The sequence below is a fragment of the Rhinolophus sinicus genome, chromosome 16 (genome assembly GCF_057876585.1).
Source record: "Rhinolophus sinicus isolate RSI-liver-muscle chromosome 16, RSI-T2T, whole genome shotgun sequence".
Classification (NCBI taxonomy): Eukaryota; Metazoa; Chordata; class Mammalia; order Chiroptera; family Rhinolophidae; genus Rhinolophus; species Rhinolophus sinicus.
In genome coordinates, this window is record NC_142516.1 from 184,691,701 (window position 1) to 184,707,069 (window position 15,369).

At 39.7% G+C, this 15,369-nt stretch overlaps 2 protein-coding genes across 2 annotated transcripts in view; one reads left to right on the plus strand and one right to left on the minus strand.

Moving 5' to 3' along the window:
* The window catches only part of VWA8 (von Willebrand factor A domain containing 8), a 305,649-nt gene extending 305,264 nt beyond the window's left edge, over positions 1-385 (minus strand). The window contains exon 1 of the mRNA XM_074329337.2: positions 103-385. Within this exon, the coding sequence (XP_074185438.2) occupies positions 103-265 (163 nt within the window). The 5' untranslated portion in view covers positions 266-385. The remainder of the gene's footprint in view (positions 1-102) is intronic.
* The window catches only part of LOC109457124 (uncharacterized), a 29,038-nt gene continuing 13,932 nt past the window's right edge, over positions 264-15,369 (plus strand). The window contains exons 1-3 of the mRNA XM_088793446.1: positions 264-268; positions 310-694; positions 1,669-1,772. Coding sequence (XP_088649572.1) covers positions 264-268; positions 310-694; positions 1,669-1,772 — 494 coding nt within the window. The remainder of the gene's footprint in view (positions 269-309; positions 695-1,668; positions 1,773-15,369) is intronic.

The following is a 15,369-nucleotide window of genomic DNA, read 5'->3' on the forward strand; positions in this document are numbered from 1 at the left end:
CGGCCCGCGTGACACCGCAGAGAGGGGCGAGGTGGGGACCAGATGCTGCGCGTCTAGGCGCCCGCGCAGCGAAGCGGCGGGAAGGGGGCGTCCCGGGGTTACCTGTGTCGGCCCCCGCCCCGGCGTGCACCAGTCTGACCTCGGGCCGCCGCCCGTCGCTGCCCGGCTGGCCCCGCACCACCTGCCGCAGGAGCAGCCGCACGCGCCGCGCGGCCGGGCCGCCGTGGCCGCCGGGCGTCCCGAGGAGCAGGAGCCGGGATTGCATGGAGCCGGGGGCGTTGTCGGGGCCGGGAACGGGGTCCGGGGCAGCCGCGTCCCGGACGGGCAGCTAGAGACGGCGCGGCGCGGGGGACAGGAAGCGGCGCCACACCGAGTCCGCCGGAAACGCCTTCCCCCGGCGCCGCCGGCTCCGCAGGCGCGGGCCTCCCGAGCCCCAGGGGGCGGAGGAAGCTGCAGGGCGCTCGCGGGGGAGCTGTGCCGGCCGCCGAGCTGCAGCCGCCGAGCTGCAACCCCGGCCCGCTGCGCGCCTCACCCTCGTCGCCCCCACCTGCGACTGTTCCCAGGATTCACCCGGCCGGCCTCCAGTCGTAACCCTGCAGTCCTGTCACCTTGCAGGCGTCCTGAAACCCTGAGGGTTTTAGCAGCCTTTGATGGTGTCACTCTTCAGCTGTTTGTACTAAGTCTTCGTTTCTTGGTAAATAGCCCAGTCTTGCTATACTGCGCTCCCCTCCCGCTGCTTCAGACCCTTCCCAGAAACTGAGGATGTAATTCCTTAGCCTGTGGGAACCTGCGCGGGTCTTGGTTCATTGTAACCAGCCAGTGTTTCCATACAGTAGTCCAAAGCCCTATGCTTCATCTTTTTGTTGTTGTTCTAGCGTTTTCCCTAAATTCTAAATGGAAAACTCATATCTTAGTCACGTATAGGAATTGCCAAAATGTCAGAAAGAACCCAAAGTAAGCATTTATTTAGTCATTATGCAGTGCAAGAGTTATATAACCATAACTTACGTATTTAGTAAGACAAACAAGTAGTACAGTGGCTAAGGCTGCCTCCCTTTCATAAATGCCAAAAGCAGAATGGTCCAACCACAAAGCGAACTAAGCCTAATATAATTATACTGCATCTCCAAAATGTCAGGAGGTAATTGGCCAAGGCAAAATGTTAAAATCAAGTTATACAAAACAAACATCAAGCAAAAATAAGGCAGGAGGCTTTACTTTCAGCTACAGGAATTGCTAATTCTAGAGTTGTCACTATCTTTATATTGAGCACCTACTTGGTGCTTCACCTTGTGATAGGTGCTAAGAAGAAAATGATAGGAGGCTGTAAAAGAAAGAAGCGGAGCTGGGGAAGGCTTTGTGCATCTTGCTGAGGACTTAGACTTAAGAGGTGAAGGCTGAAGCAGGCTTCTACCTAGTTGGGGACACAGTGATAACAGAATAAACCTTTGTACAGTGCATTGCCACATGGTGTTATGTCTATGTTCTCTTATAAGCTTCACAACCCTGTGAGACTGCTAGGGGGAAATGACATAAGTGTCAGTGACATTCTTTCCCACTTTAAGTACATACTATGAGCCAGGGATGGTATTCATCACGTTAATGCATCATCTCATTTCACACAGTAACACTTTGATTGAGGTGTTATTATTATCCCTCATTTTACAGATGAATAAACTGAGACTGGAAGAGTTAAGTACCATGATGGGGCATCTCCACTTAATATCACTGGAATCCAGTCCATACTTCAAACAGTGCAAGAACAATCTAAGGTAATTTAGCAAAGTGACTAATGTAAGAGCTCTTGGAGTTAAGACAATGGGGAGACCAATACACGTTAGAGCATGCAGTCATTCAAACATTTGTTGAGCAACTCTTGTATATACAGTCTCCTGCTGTGTACTCTGTAGCAAGGGGTTCACATCAAGTATAAAAAACAAGCAAAGAAATAAAAAATTATAATACAGTGAGACACATGTTTTAGTATATTTAGATTCAAGGTACTCTGAAGTGGAGCATTTCACCTAGGAGAGGTCAGCGAGTTTTCACAGAGAAGGTAATGTTTGAAATAATTCTTTTTTTTTTAATTAGTTTATTGGGGAGACATTTGTTAGTAAAGTTACATAGATTTCAGGTGTACAATTCTGTAATACATCATCTATAGATCACATTGTATGTTTACCACCGAGAGTCAGTTCTCTTTCCATCACCATCTATTAGACCCCATTTACCCTCTTCTAGAGCCCTTATCCTCTGATAACCACTAAACTATTGTCTATGTCTATGAGTTTTTGTTCCTTCATTTATTTGTCTTGTCCTTTTGTTGTTTTCAGTTTTATATACCACATATCAGTGAAATCATATGGTTCTCTACTTTTTCTTTCCAATGTATTTCACTTAGCATTATAATCTCGAGATCCATCCATGTTGTCACAAATGGTACTACTTCATCTTTTCTTTATTTTTCTTTTTTCTTTTCCAGTTAGACTTCTTTATTCTTCTTCTAGGTCTTGAGACCCTAGAGATTTTTTTTTTTAATTCATTGGGGTGACAATTGTTAGTAAAATTACATAGATTTCAGGTGTACAATTCTGTATTAAATCGTCTTATTTCATATTTTCTTACCACCGAATAGTATTCCATTGTGTATATATACCACAACTCCTTTATCCATTCATCTTTCGAAGGACATTTTGGTTGTTTCCATGTCTTGGCCAGCGTAAATAAAGCTGCAATGAACATTGGACCACACATGTCTTTATGGATAAATGTTTTCAGATTTTTTAGGTAGATAACCAGGAGTGGGATTGCTGGGTCATACGGTAATTCTATTTTTAATTTTTGGAGGAACCTCCACACTACCTTCCATAGCGGCTGCACCAGTCTGCATTCCCACCAACAGTGTATGAGGGTTCCTTTTTCTCCAAAGCCTTTCCAACACTTGTTATATTTGTCTTCTTGATGATCGCCATTCTGACTGGGGTGAGGTGCTATCTCATTGTGGTTTTTATTTGCATTTCTCTGATGATTAGTGATGTTGAGCATTTTCTCATATGTCTATTTGCCATTTGTATGTCCTCTTTGGAGAAATGTCTCTTCAGGTCCTCCGCCCATTTTTCAACTGGGTTGTTTGTTTTTCTCTTGTTGAGTTGTATGTGTTCCTTGTATATTTTGGGTATTAGCCCCTTATCGGAGGCGCTGTTTGCAAAAATCTTCTCCCATTCAGTTAGTTGCCTCTTTATTTTGTCGATGGTTTCTTTTGCTGTGCAGAAGCTTTTAAGTTTGATATAGTCCCATTCATTTATTTTAGCTTTTACTTCCCTTGCCTTTGGAGTCAAATTCATAAAATGCTCTTTCAACCCAAGATCCATAAGTTTAGTACCTATGTTTTCTTCTATCAAGTTTATTGTTTCAGGTCTTATGCTTAGGTCTTTGATACATTTTTAATTAATTTTGGTACATGGTAACAGATAGCAGTCCAGTTTCATTCTTTTGCACATGGCTTTCCAATTCTCCCAGAGCCATTTATTGAAGAGGTTGTTTTTTCTCCATTGTATGTTTTTTGCTTCTTTGTCAAAAATTATCTATCCATATTTATGTGGATTTATTTCTGGGTTCTCAATTCTATTGCATCAGTCTGTGTGTCTGTTTTTCTGCCAATACCAAGCTGTTTTGATTATTGTTGCCCTATAGTACAAGCCAAAGTCAGGGAGTGTGACACCTCCAGTATTGTTCTTTTTTCTTAGGATTGCTTTGGCTATTCGGGGTCTTTTGTGGTTCCATACAAATCTGATGGTTTTTTGTTCTATTTCTTTAAAAAAATATATACCATTGGGATATTGATGGGGATTGCATTATCTGTATATTGCTTTGGGTGATACAAACATTTTAATTATATTGATTCTTCCAATCCATGAGCATGGAATGTCTTTCCATTTCTTTGTATCTTCTTCGGTTTCTTTTAAAAGTCTTTTTTCCTTCTATATCTATTTTATTAAACGTTTTAATCACAAATGGATGTTGTATCTTGTCAAACACTTTTTCTGCATCAATTGATATAATCATATGATTTTTGTCCTTTATTTTGTTTATGTGATGTATCACATTGATGGATTTGCGGATGTTGAACCATCCTTGTGCCCCAGGGATGAACCCCACTTGGTTGTGATGAATAATCTTTTTAATGCATTGTTGTATTCAATTTCCTAGAATTTTGTTTATGATTTTTGCATCTGTATTCATCAAAGATATAGGTCTACAGATTTCTTTTTTTGTGTTATCCTTACCAGGTTTTGGTATCAGGGTAATGTTGACCTCATTAAATGAATTAGGGAGTACTGTCTCTTCTTCAATTTTTTGGAAGAATTTAAGTAGGACTGGTATTAGATCCTTTTTGAAGATTTGGTAGAATTAACTTGTGAAGCCATCTGGTCCCGGACTTTTGCTTTTGGGAAGGTTTCGGATAACTGATTCAATTTCCTTACTGGTGATCGGTCTATTTAGATTTTCCAGTTCTTCATGGTTCAGCCTAGGAAGACTATATGTTCCTAAGAACTTGTCCATTTCTTCTAGGTTATTGAATTTGGTGGCATATAGTCCTTCATAGTATTCTTGAATGATCCTTTGTATTTCTGTGGCATCTGTGATAACTTCCCCTCTTTCATTTCTGATTTTATTAATGTCTTCTCTCTTTTTATCTTAGTAAGTCTAGCCAAGGGTTTGTCAATTTTATTAATCTTTTCAAAGAACCAGCTCTTTGTCACATTAATTTTTTCTATTGTCTTTTTGTTCTCTATTTCATTTAGTTCTGCTCTGATTTTTATTATTTCCTTTTTTCTGCTGACCTTGGGTTTCATTTGTTCTTCTTTTTCTAGTTCTTTAAGGTGTAATGTGAGGTTTTTTTATGTGGAATTGTTTTTGTTTTTTGAGATAGACCTGTAATGATATAAATTTCCCTCTTAAATCTGCTTTCGCTGCATCCCAAACATTTTGGTAGGATATATTTTCATTCTCATTTGTTTCTATGTATCTTTTTTTTTAAGACTTTTTTTTGGGGGGGAAGGAGAACAGGACTTTATTGGGGAGCAGTGTGTACTTCCGGGACTTTTCCAAGTCAAGCTGTTGTCCTTTCAGTCTTAGTTGTGGAGGGCGCAGCTCAGCTCCAGGTCCAGTTGCTGTTGTTAGTTGTTAGTTGCAGGGGGTGCAGCACACCATCCCTTGCAGGAGTCAAACCGGCAACCCTGTGATTGAGAGGACGCGCTTCAACCAACTGAGCCATCTGGGAGATCAGTGGCAGCTCAGCTCAAGGTGCCATGTTCAATCTTAGTTGCAGGGGGCACTGCCCACCATCCGTTGAGGGAGTAGAGGAGTCGAACCGGCAACCTTGTGGTTGAGAGCCCGCGCTCCAACCAACTGAGCCATCTGGCCACCCGGGAGCTGAGCAGCAGCTCATTGACTTCATTCTAGTTGCGGAGGGTGCAGCTTGCTTGCCCATGTGAAAATCCAACCGGCAGCCTCTTTGCCCAGAGCTCGTGCTCTAACCAACTGAGCCAACTGTCCGCCCCTCAATGTATCTTTTGATCTCTCCTCTTATTTCTTTTTTCACCTGGTTGTTCTTTAAAAATATGTTGTTTAATCTCTACATATTTGTGGTTTTTCCTGCTTTCTTTTTGTAGTTGATATCCAATTTCAAAGCCTTGTGATCAGAAAATATGCGAGGTATGATTTCAATTTTATTAAATTTGCTGAGGCTAGTTTTATGTCCCAATATATGGTCTATCCTTGAGAATGTTCCATGTACACTAGAAAAAAATGTATGATCTGGTGTTCTAGCATGAAGTGCTGTATAAATGTCAATTATGTCCATTTCATCTAACGTGTCATTGAGGGCTGCTATTTCTTTATTTATTTTCTGTTTGGATGATCTATACATAGCTGTCAGTGATGTATTTAGTCCCCTCTTATAATTGTGTTTTGGTCAATTTCTTTAGTTCTGTTAGTAGTTGCTTGGTATATTTTGGTGCTCCCTGATTGGGGGCATAAATATTGATGACTGTTATGTCTTCTTGTTGTATAGTCCCTTTTACCATTATGAAATATCCATCTTTGTCTCTTGTTATCTTTTTCACCCTTTTAGTCTGTTTCATCTGATATCATTATGGCTACACCTGATTTTCTCTGGGTACCATTTGCTTGGAGTGTCAATTTCCACCTTTTCTCTTTGAATCTATTCTTGTCCTTGTAGCTGAAATGTGTCTCTTGGAGCCAGCATATGGTTGGGTTTAGTTTTTTGATCCAATCTGCTACTCTGTGCTTTTCTATTGGTGAGTTCAGTCCATTTACATCTAGGGTGATTATTGATATGTGAGGATTTCCTGTCATTCTAGCTTTAGTTTTCTGGTAAGGCTGTGTCTCCATTGTTTCTTTGCCTTTTTGTTGTTGTTTATTATTTCTGTGTGATGGTATTCTATGATGTTTCCCTCTGTTTCTTCTTTTATTACAGTATATATTTCAGTTCTGGATTTTTTTTGAGTGGTTACCCTTAAGTTTATGTAAAAGAAAGTTTGATATTTAGAGTATTCCATTTTCTTCAGCACGCTTACTTTCTCCATTCCCATATTCCGGTTCAGGCCTTTACTCTCCCCCTTTTGATGTTTTGGTTGCCACAAATTGTCCCTGTTGATTGTGGTCGAATAGCCTCCTTTAGTATTTCTTGTAGTGTAGGTCGTGTATTAGAAAATTCCTTCAGCTTCTGTATGTCTGGAAAGGTCTTTATTCCTCCTTCATATCTAAAGGATATCTTTGCTGGATATATTATTCTTGGCTCATAATTTCTCTCTTTCAATAGTTTGAATATTTGGTTCCATTCCCTCCTGGCTTGTAGAGTTTCTGCTGAAAAATCTGATGATAATCTAATGGGCTTTCCTTTGTAGGTTACCGTCTTCTTTTCCCTGGCTGCCTTGAGGATTCTTTCTTTGTTGTTGATTTTAGACAGCTTCAATACAATGTGCTTTGGAAAAGGCCTGTTGGGATTGAGGTAATTAGGTGTTCTATTTGCTTCTTGGATTTGAGGATCCAGTTCTGTCCACAAGTTTGGGAAGTTCTCATCAACAATTTGTTCGAATATATTCTCTGTTCCCTTCTCTCTTTCTTCTCCTTCTGGTATGCCCATTATTCTTATATTGCTCTTTCTGATGGAGTCACAAAGTTCTTGTAGAGTTCTTTCATTTCTTTTAAGTCTCCGGTCTCTTTCTTCTTCCATCCATGTCATTTCCATATTTCTATCTTCAATGTCACTGACTCTTTCCTCTATCTGGTCAACTCTACTACCTAAGGTGGCTATTTCATTCTTCATTTCTTTTATTGAGTTCTTAATCTCCAGAAATTCTATTTGATTTTTTTTAAATTTTAATCTCTTTGGTAAAATGTTCATGTTGTTCTTTGATTGTGTTTCTGAGTTCATTCAACTTCCTGTCTGTGTTTTCTTGTATCTCGTTGAGTATTTTAAGAACTGCAGTCTTGAATTCTCTGTCATTTAAGTCACATATTTCCATGTCTTTAAGTTCATTTTCTGGAGACTTTTCATTTTCTTTCTGAGCTGTCTTGTTACCTTGGTTATTCATAGCAATTAATGATTTATTATTTCTCTCCCTAGACATCTACAGGAGTGGCTTCTGCAACAGGTTAATAGAAAGAGGTCTTTCTTTTGTTTTCCAGTAGGTGTTGGTAGAATGTTTTATTTTATCTCTTACTGCAGCCTTTTAGTCTCTCTCACACTGTAGTGTTATATTTTCTCTGCACTATTCTGGCTTTTCACACAATGGGGGTTTCCCTGGAAGGTGGGCTTCTCCTCTGTGAAAAGTTCACCTGGGTCATAGAACCCTACGGAGGATGTAGAGAGCTTCTGAAGTTCCAAAGCTGTTTCTGCACCAGATTCAGAGCCCGTGTTTTTCAGCAGCTCTGTTTACTCCTGGATCTGCCCAGATAAGTGGGAACAGGGACGGGATGGGTCGTGAGAGGTAGCCCAGAACAATGGCGGCAACCACCACCACAGCCAGTCCTGCTTCCGCCGCTCCCTCCCCTTTGCTGGAATTAATTATGCTGCGAATCCACGTCTGCAATCCACAGTTCTCAGAGCTGCAAATATTCTGTTCTTTTGATATGACACTGCTATTTTTCCACTTTTAGCCTGGGCAGGTGGGGGCAGGGCGAGTTCTGGGAGGGTAAGGAGGGGGCGGCTAGTCTTAGTGCCTAAGGCTTCCATCCTCTGCTCGGCAGTGAGGGCTTAAACCACCGTTTTCAGCCTTCTTCCCTCAGTCTTTGCTCCGAGGTCTCTGCTGTGAGCATTGGGTTCAGCCATGTTATATGCTGTCCCCTCAGCTCTGTGGGCCATAAGCAGAGCCCTAGGAGTCTGAGTTCTTCCCTCTCTCGCAGCTGCGGTAGTTCCGGGATGCAGCGAGCTTGGAGCACCGAGCTAGGTCTGCGTCCTGCGCCTGTGCGGAGCCGTCTCCACACTTCTCCCTTCCTCCCCTGCTCATGCAATTTGCCCACCTTTAGGTGATTTCAGTAGTGGGCCTTAGTCTTTCCTGTCTGCTGTGCAGGGAGTACTTTGTGGCGTTATAGTTGTTCAATTTGTTGTAAATTCCAGGGGAGATTTCAGGAGGCTCACCTCACGCTGCCATTTTATGATGTCATCTGTTCACCTGAAGTAATTCTTGAAGGATATGCAAGAGTTTGTCTGTCTGATAAAAGGGCAAGTCGCATCTGGTGGAGGGAAAAGTATATGCAAAGATACAGAGAGCTGAAAATATGTGACCAAACTGAGAATCAGAGAGGGATTCACTGTGCCTGGAGGTCAAGTGTATAAAGTAGTTTGTAGAGATCAGACTGGAAAGAGAAGTGGGACTGGTTGTTTGCAAGGAGTAAGAGTTTCCACATTAACCTCCATGCAATGGGAAAATGGTGAAGAATTTTTAAAATGACAAATCTGCAATGGGAAGGAGAAATTTGAGCCAGTAAAGGTAGCACCAGAGTTTTACTTTTTATGCTAGTTTAGAGTTGGGTAAACAAAGAAGAGGGATATAGAGCATGAGTAGAAGCTTGGAGTCATGACTAAGCATGGTTAGTTTATAGGGATAGTGAGACAAGGTGAGAGGCACATAATCTTTGGAGAGTCAGAGAAGGCATTGCCAGAGGAAAAGTCAGGAGTGAGGAGTAGAATGCAGAATCTTGAATGGCTGAGTAACGAAGTACTTTATCTTATGGACAAATTGGCTAAACATCAGACATTTTGATCATTGTTTATGCAGTGATGTGAACTATGAACTAAGTAAGGGAGACAGGAAGCACCAACCTCAGGCTACATGGCAGTAAAAATAGTGTCTGCTCAAAACAGTGAATCCCTGTTGGAGACAATCAGGCTGAATGGGAAAGAATAGACCTTAGCAATGTGTAAAAGATGAGCCAGAGGTGTTTGGTTGTAAGAGACATCTGGCACACCTCTGTGCAACTTCTCTCAAATGCTCACTAAAGTAACATCATATCTATATTTTTAAAATTAGTTTCAGGTGTACAAAGCAATGTAATAGTTAGACATTTATACCCCTCACAAAGTGCTAACCCCCCTCCCCCAATCTACTACCCCCGACCTCGTATATAGCTGTTACAATACTAATGACTATATTCACTATGCTGTACTTTACATCTCGTGACAATATATATATATATATATATATATATATATATATATATATATATATATATATATATTTATTTAATTATAGTTGACATTCAATATTATTCTACTTCAGCTTCAGGTGTACAGCGCATTGGTCAGGCATCTACACAGTCAATGACGTGATCCCCCTGGTAAGTCCAGTGTCCATCTGGCATCTTACATGATCTTTACAACATTATTGATTATTTCCCCCATGCTGTATTTCATATCCCTGTGACTATATTGTGACTATTAATTTGTACTTTCTAATCCCTTCACCTTCTCCCCATCCCCCAACCCCCTCTCATCTAGCAACCATCAGTTTGTTTTTTTCCTATATCTCTGAGTCTTTTTCCATTTTGTTTGCTTGTTTATTCTGTTCTTTAGATTGCACATATAAGTGAGATCATATGGTATTTGTCTTTCTCAGTCTAATTTATTTCACTTAGCATTTAAAAATATACATATATATATAGTCATACATATTTTTTAAAATCACACTACAAAAACTGGTATTGCCTGTTAGGCTTTTTCCAGAGTCAGAAGGAATAGCATTTATCTACCACATTGATGTAACTGGATGGAAATGCAGTTACTAATCCATCCATGCTATGTCCAATTAGAAGAAGTAGGTGCTTCATCCCTCCTTACTTATCCATCCTACTGAGAAATCGCAGGTCCATATCAGTGATTCCCAGATTGCAGTGTGCTGCCTGATCATCTGGAGAACTTATTAAAATGTAGATTCTCAGGCTTCATCTCACACTCCTGTCCTGACATTCTGGCTCAAGAAGTCTAAAATGGCCCATTTTTAGCAGTACTTATAAGAGATCAACTATGTGCCACACAATTTAGTCATAAAGCTAGAAAACAGTGGTCTGTATTGTTCTGTCTTCCTGCTAAGGCTGTCCCAACTCTTCATCCTCTTCAGCACTTCTTGTAAAACAATTTTTAAGTATTCTCCCCTTGTTCACAAGCAACCAGAATAAAAATAAAATAAAACTGAGCAAGCGGTTGGGGAAGAAAATAGATGAGGGCTCGTTTACATCATGAAATGTGTTTAGACAAGGACACAGGCAGGAAAGCAGCCCTGAGAAGACTTGGAACTGTAGTTTTTCTTGAATTCTATCTATCCAGAGTATGAGAAAGTCATGTGTGTGATAGGACATGAAAACATCACACCTATTATATGCATTCATCTCAGAGGAATCACAGTTTTTAAAAATAGATATGCTTCTGCATACTCATGGATCAAAGAAGAAAATGAAATTAGGAAACATTTGAAATTGAACAATAATGAAAATGCCTCCTATGAAATCCTGTATGTGGAACTAAAGCCACACTGTGTTTAGAGACTGAAAATTAATGGGCTATTTTCTCAACTTAAGAAGTATAAATAAGAATAATGGATTAAAACCAAAGGGAGTTGAAGAAGGAATAATAAAAATATAAAAATTAACAAAGTAAAAAAGATAAGAGAATCAACAAAGACCAATGTTAGTTGTGTGTAAAGACTTTTATAGCAGAAATAAAATGACTCAATAGAAAGATTGGAAGATAAAGATGAATAAGTTCCCCAGAAAGGGAAACAAAAACACTAAGAAAAGGAAAATAAATGATTTAAAATTTAGAGAATCAGTCCAGGAGATCTAACATACAAATCCCAGAGTTCAGGAGTTCCTGAGGGAGAGAACAGAATGAACAGGGAAGGAAATTATCGAATCTTCAACATTCAAGATAATTTTCCAGAGATGAAGGAAGCAAGTGTCTAGATTTAAAGGGCTAAACTCAAGGAAGTTGTTTGTGAAGTTTCAGTAAACTGAGGACAAAAAAAAAAAAAAAAAAAAAAAAAAAAAAGAACCTGCTGGCTTCCAGATGGAAAATCAGTCTTCATATAAAAATTATGAATCAGAATGTCATTGGACTTCCAAAGTCATAGCTAAAAGGGAAGAGAGGGAGACACTATAATCCCAGGTGACTGTTTATCAGGACAGTAAAGATTCCAACAAGATAACTTTTTATCTTTTGCACTGAGTTACAATATCTAAATTTGTTGAATATTGAATGCATAGATGGTACTTCTTGCTGTGTATTTTTTATTTAGGGGTACATTATAGCAAGAAGTCTATTTGATATTCATTATATTTGCCCCCAGGAAGAAGTCTGTCCTTGCTGTAGCAATAATGGAAGACAGATGACAATGAAGCAAGGTCTTCAAAATTCTGAAAGAAATTCATTTCCAAGAATTATATACCCAGCCAAACTATCAATTAAGAGTGAAGGTAGAGGAGAGAAATTTTCAGACATGCAAAATCTCAAAAACAATTTATTTCCCATGCATCTCTTTCAAGAAGAGAGGGAGTAAACCAAGAAAGAGGAAGACACGGGATCTTGGGAAATAGAGATGTGACACAGCAGAAAGGAAAAGGGAATCCCTGAATGGTGATGAAGAGAAATTCAAAGGAGACTGCTATATAGCAAACCAAAAGACCACCAGTCTCCATGGGATCAGGTCAGAGGGTTCAAAGAGACTACTCCAAGAAGATCAAAGTCACTAGGTATTGTCAACAAAATTGAAAACACTAGTGGGTTTGAATGTAGTGAGTTAATGTACATATATGAAAAACTAAACAAACCAAATATAATTATGAATTTCATATTCACCTTTGGTTATCTGTAAGTAAATAAATACTTATTGTAAATTTGACTTAGCTTTTTGTCAATCGTAATTTCAAAAGTTCTTACTGATGCCAGCTCTGACCCCTGAAGCATTTCAGAGTTGCTCACCTGAAGGATGTTTCATCTCTTTATAGTACCTCTCTACATATGTGGAAATATGGGGGGCCATAGGTTATAACTGTGAGTTACACTTAGCTCCTAACTTATTAACAAAGCAGAAAAATATCTTGGTGGAAGCAAGATGGCCACACGTGTATTTCTCTTGGCTCCCAAAGTCTAGTGGAGGGGACATCTTTCCATCACAATTTTCTACTCCAGATAGGGTCTTACCAAGTGTGGAAAGTTCAATCTTTGTAGCACCATAATTTTCATTACACTCAATGCCTAGTCAGGAAAATTTTTAACCTACATACTTCTGGCTAAGAAAATACTTATGGCAGGCTTGTTTGATCCTTGACTGCAGTCCCACATCAGCAAAGGCCAGCAAGGGAGAACAGAATCAGCCCAGGTGTCTCTGCTCCATACTTTCCAGCATTCTGGAAACCCAGTTTCCCAGAGCCACCCTTCGTCTCTGATTTAATACCTGGTACATCATTGTTCTAATACTAAGTTTGGGCTGAGGACCATAATCACAAATGCATTTCACCATATAGGAGTTTATCGGGAAGCTAAATTAGAGACCAATTTTCACTATTTAAAAGGATTATCTATAATATTACTTTTTAAATGGTCAATCCATAGTGTATATAATTAATTGTTAAAAATCAACACGTGCCCAAACTTTCGAGAACTATTCTGTTTCTTACAGGGATTTTTGTTTCGTTTGTATATGTATTTACCCTTCCGATATTACTTAAAAGAATTTGCTATCACAGAATATTAGCCTCTTATATATGAGATGGGAAGATCCCGTCTCGTATGTCATTACTCTAAGCTTATTGAAGTTTCTTTCATTCAGCACCACTCAAAGTATGCAACTGCCTGTAAGTCCCACTTTCTTAAGTAGTTCAGGAATTAGTGTGCTTTTACCCTTGTTTCTCCCTCTGCTTGGAATATTCTTCTCCCAGTATTTCCATAACTGGTTCTTTCCTGTTTCAGGTCTCAGCTTAAAATGCTATTTCTCAGAGAAGCTTCCTTATTCAGTCTATCAAAGCAGGCCTCCTTTCCTATTTTCTATCTCACTGCCTCATCACAGTCTGTAAGTGTTACTTACCGTGCATTGTCTCTACTTCTCTGCACCCTTAGCTTCAGGAGGACTGTCTGGTTGGGCATTGTCTCCCAAGCGCCTAGCCCCCTGCTTGGCAGAGTAGTGCTCATTGAGTATCTCTTGAATAAATGGTAATGTTCTCTTTTTTTCTACATTCTTACTAAGTAACAATAAATTAGTAAAGGCTGGTGATGACGGCCATTACCGCCACCAACACCACATTCTATAATACAAACCATGGGTAATGAGGTTGGGAAATAACACAAAGACAGTTACACTCTTGCATTTGGTTATCGTCATCACAGCTAACTGGTATGTTTAATAGCTGAAACTATTACTTAGCTTTTTAAAACTTTAAAAGGTTTCTAAAATGTGGCAAAAAATGCATGTCACATAGAATTTACCACCTTAACCATTTTTAACTGTACAGTTCAGTGTCATTAAATGCATTCACATTGTTGTGCTACCATCACCATTATCAAGACCTCTTTTCATCTTGGCAAACTGAAACTCTGTAGCCATTAAACAATACCTCCTCTTTCTCCCCACTCCTAGCCTCTGCCAACCACCATTCTACTTTCTGTCTCTATGAATTTACTACTCTAAGTACTTCATATGCATTAGGGTTCTCCAGAGAAATAGAACTAACAGAATATATAGATTAGATATAGATAGAGACATTTATTATAAGGAATTGGCTCACACAATTATGGAGGCTGAGAAGTCCCAAAACCTGCAGTCAGCATGCTGGAGACCCAGGAGAGCTGATGGTATAGTACCAGTCTGAGAGCTGGCAGGCTCACAGGCAGGAAGAGCTGATGCTTTATTTTGAGTCCAAAGGCAGGAAAAGGCCAGTGTCTCAGCTCAAAGAATCAGGCAGAAGTTCCCTCTTACAGGAGTGGCAGCCCTTTTCTTCTATTTAGGCCTTCAACTGATTGGATAAGGCCCACCCACATTAGGAAGGGCAATCTGCTCTACTCACGCTGACATCGCAAATGCTAATCTCACCCAGAAGCATCCTCACTGACATACCCAGAATGTTTGACCAAATAACTGGGCATCCCGTGGCGTAGTCATATTAACACATAAAATTAACCATCATGTCATATAAGTAGATTCATACAGTATTTGTCCTTTTGTCTTATTTCATTTAGCACAATATCCTCCAGGCTCCTCCACGTTGTGCCATATGTCAGAATTTACTTCCTTTTTAAGGTTGAAAAATAGCCCTTTGTATGTATACATCACATTTTGTTTATCCGTCTGTCCATCAATGGGCACTTGGGTTGCTTCCACCTTTTGGCTACTGTAAATAATGCTGTATGAACATGGAGGTACAAATATCTCTTCTAGTCCCTGCTTTTAATTCTTTTGGGTATATACCCAGAAATGGAATTTCTGAATCTATAATAAAAGTGTAATCAATTCTATTTTTAATTTTTTGAGGAACCACCATAATATTTTCCATAGCAGCTGCACCATTTTCTATTCCCACCAGCAGTATACTAGGGTTTTAATTTCTCCACATTCGCACCAACACTTGTCATTTTCTGTTTTTTACAGCAGCCTTCACAATGGAGGTGACTATTAGTTTCTTTTATACTTAATGTTAGTCACTTTCTGTCCATTTTGGTCACTTTGACTAGATTCTTTGGCATTACCTCTTTAAGACTGTAGAGCCCAGGTGTCAGACGATGCCTGATACAGTAGGTGACTAATCAGTACCATTTAGTGGTAATTTTCAAAAGACAATATAGTAAATAGAGGC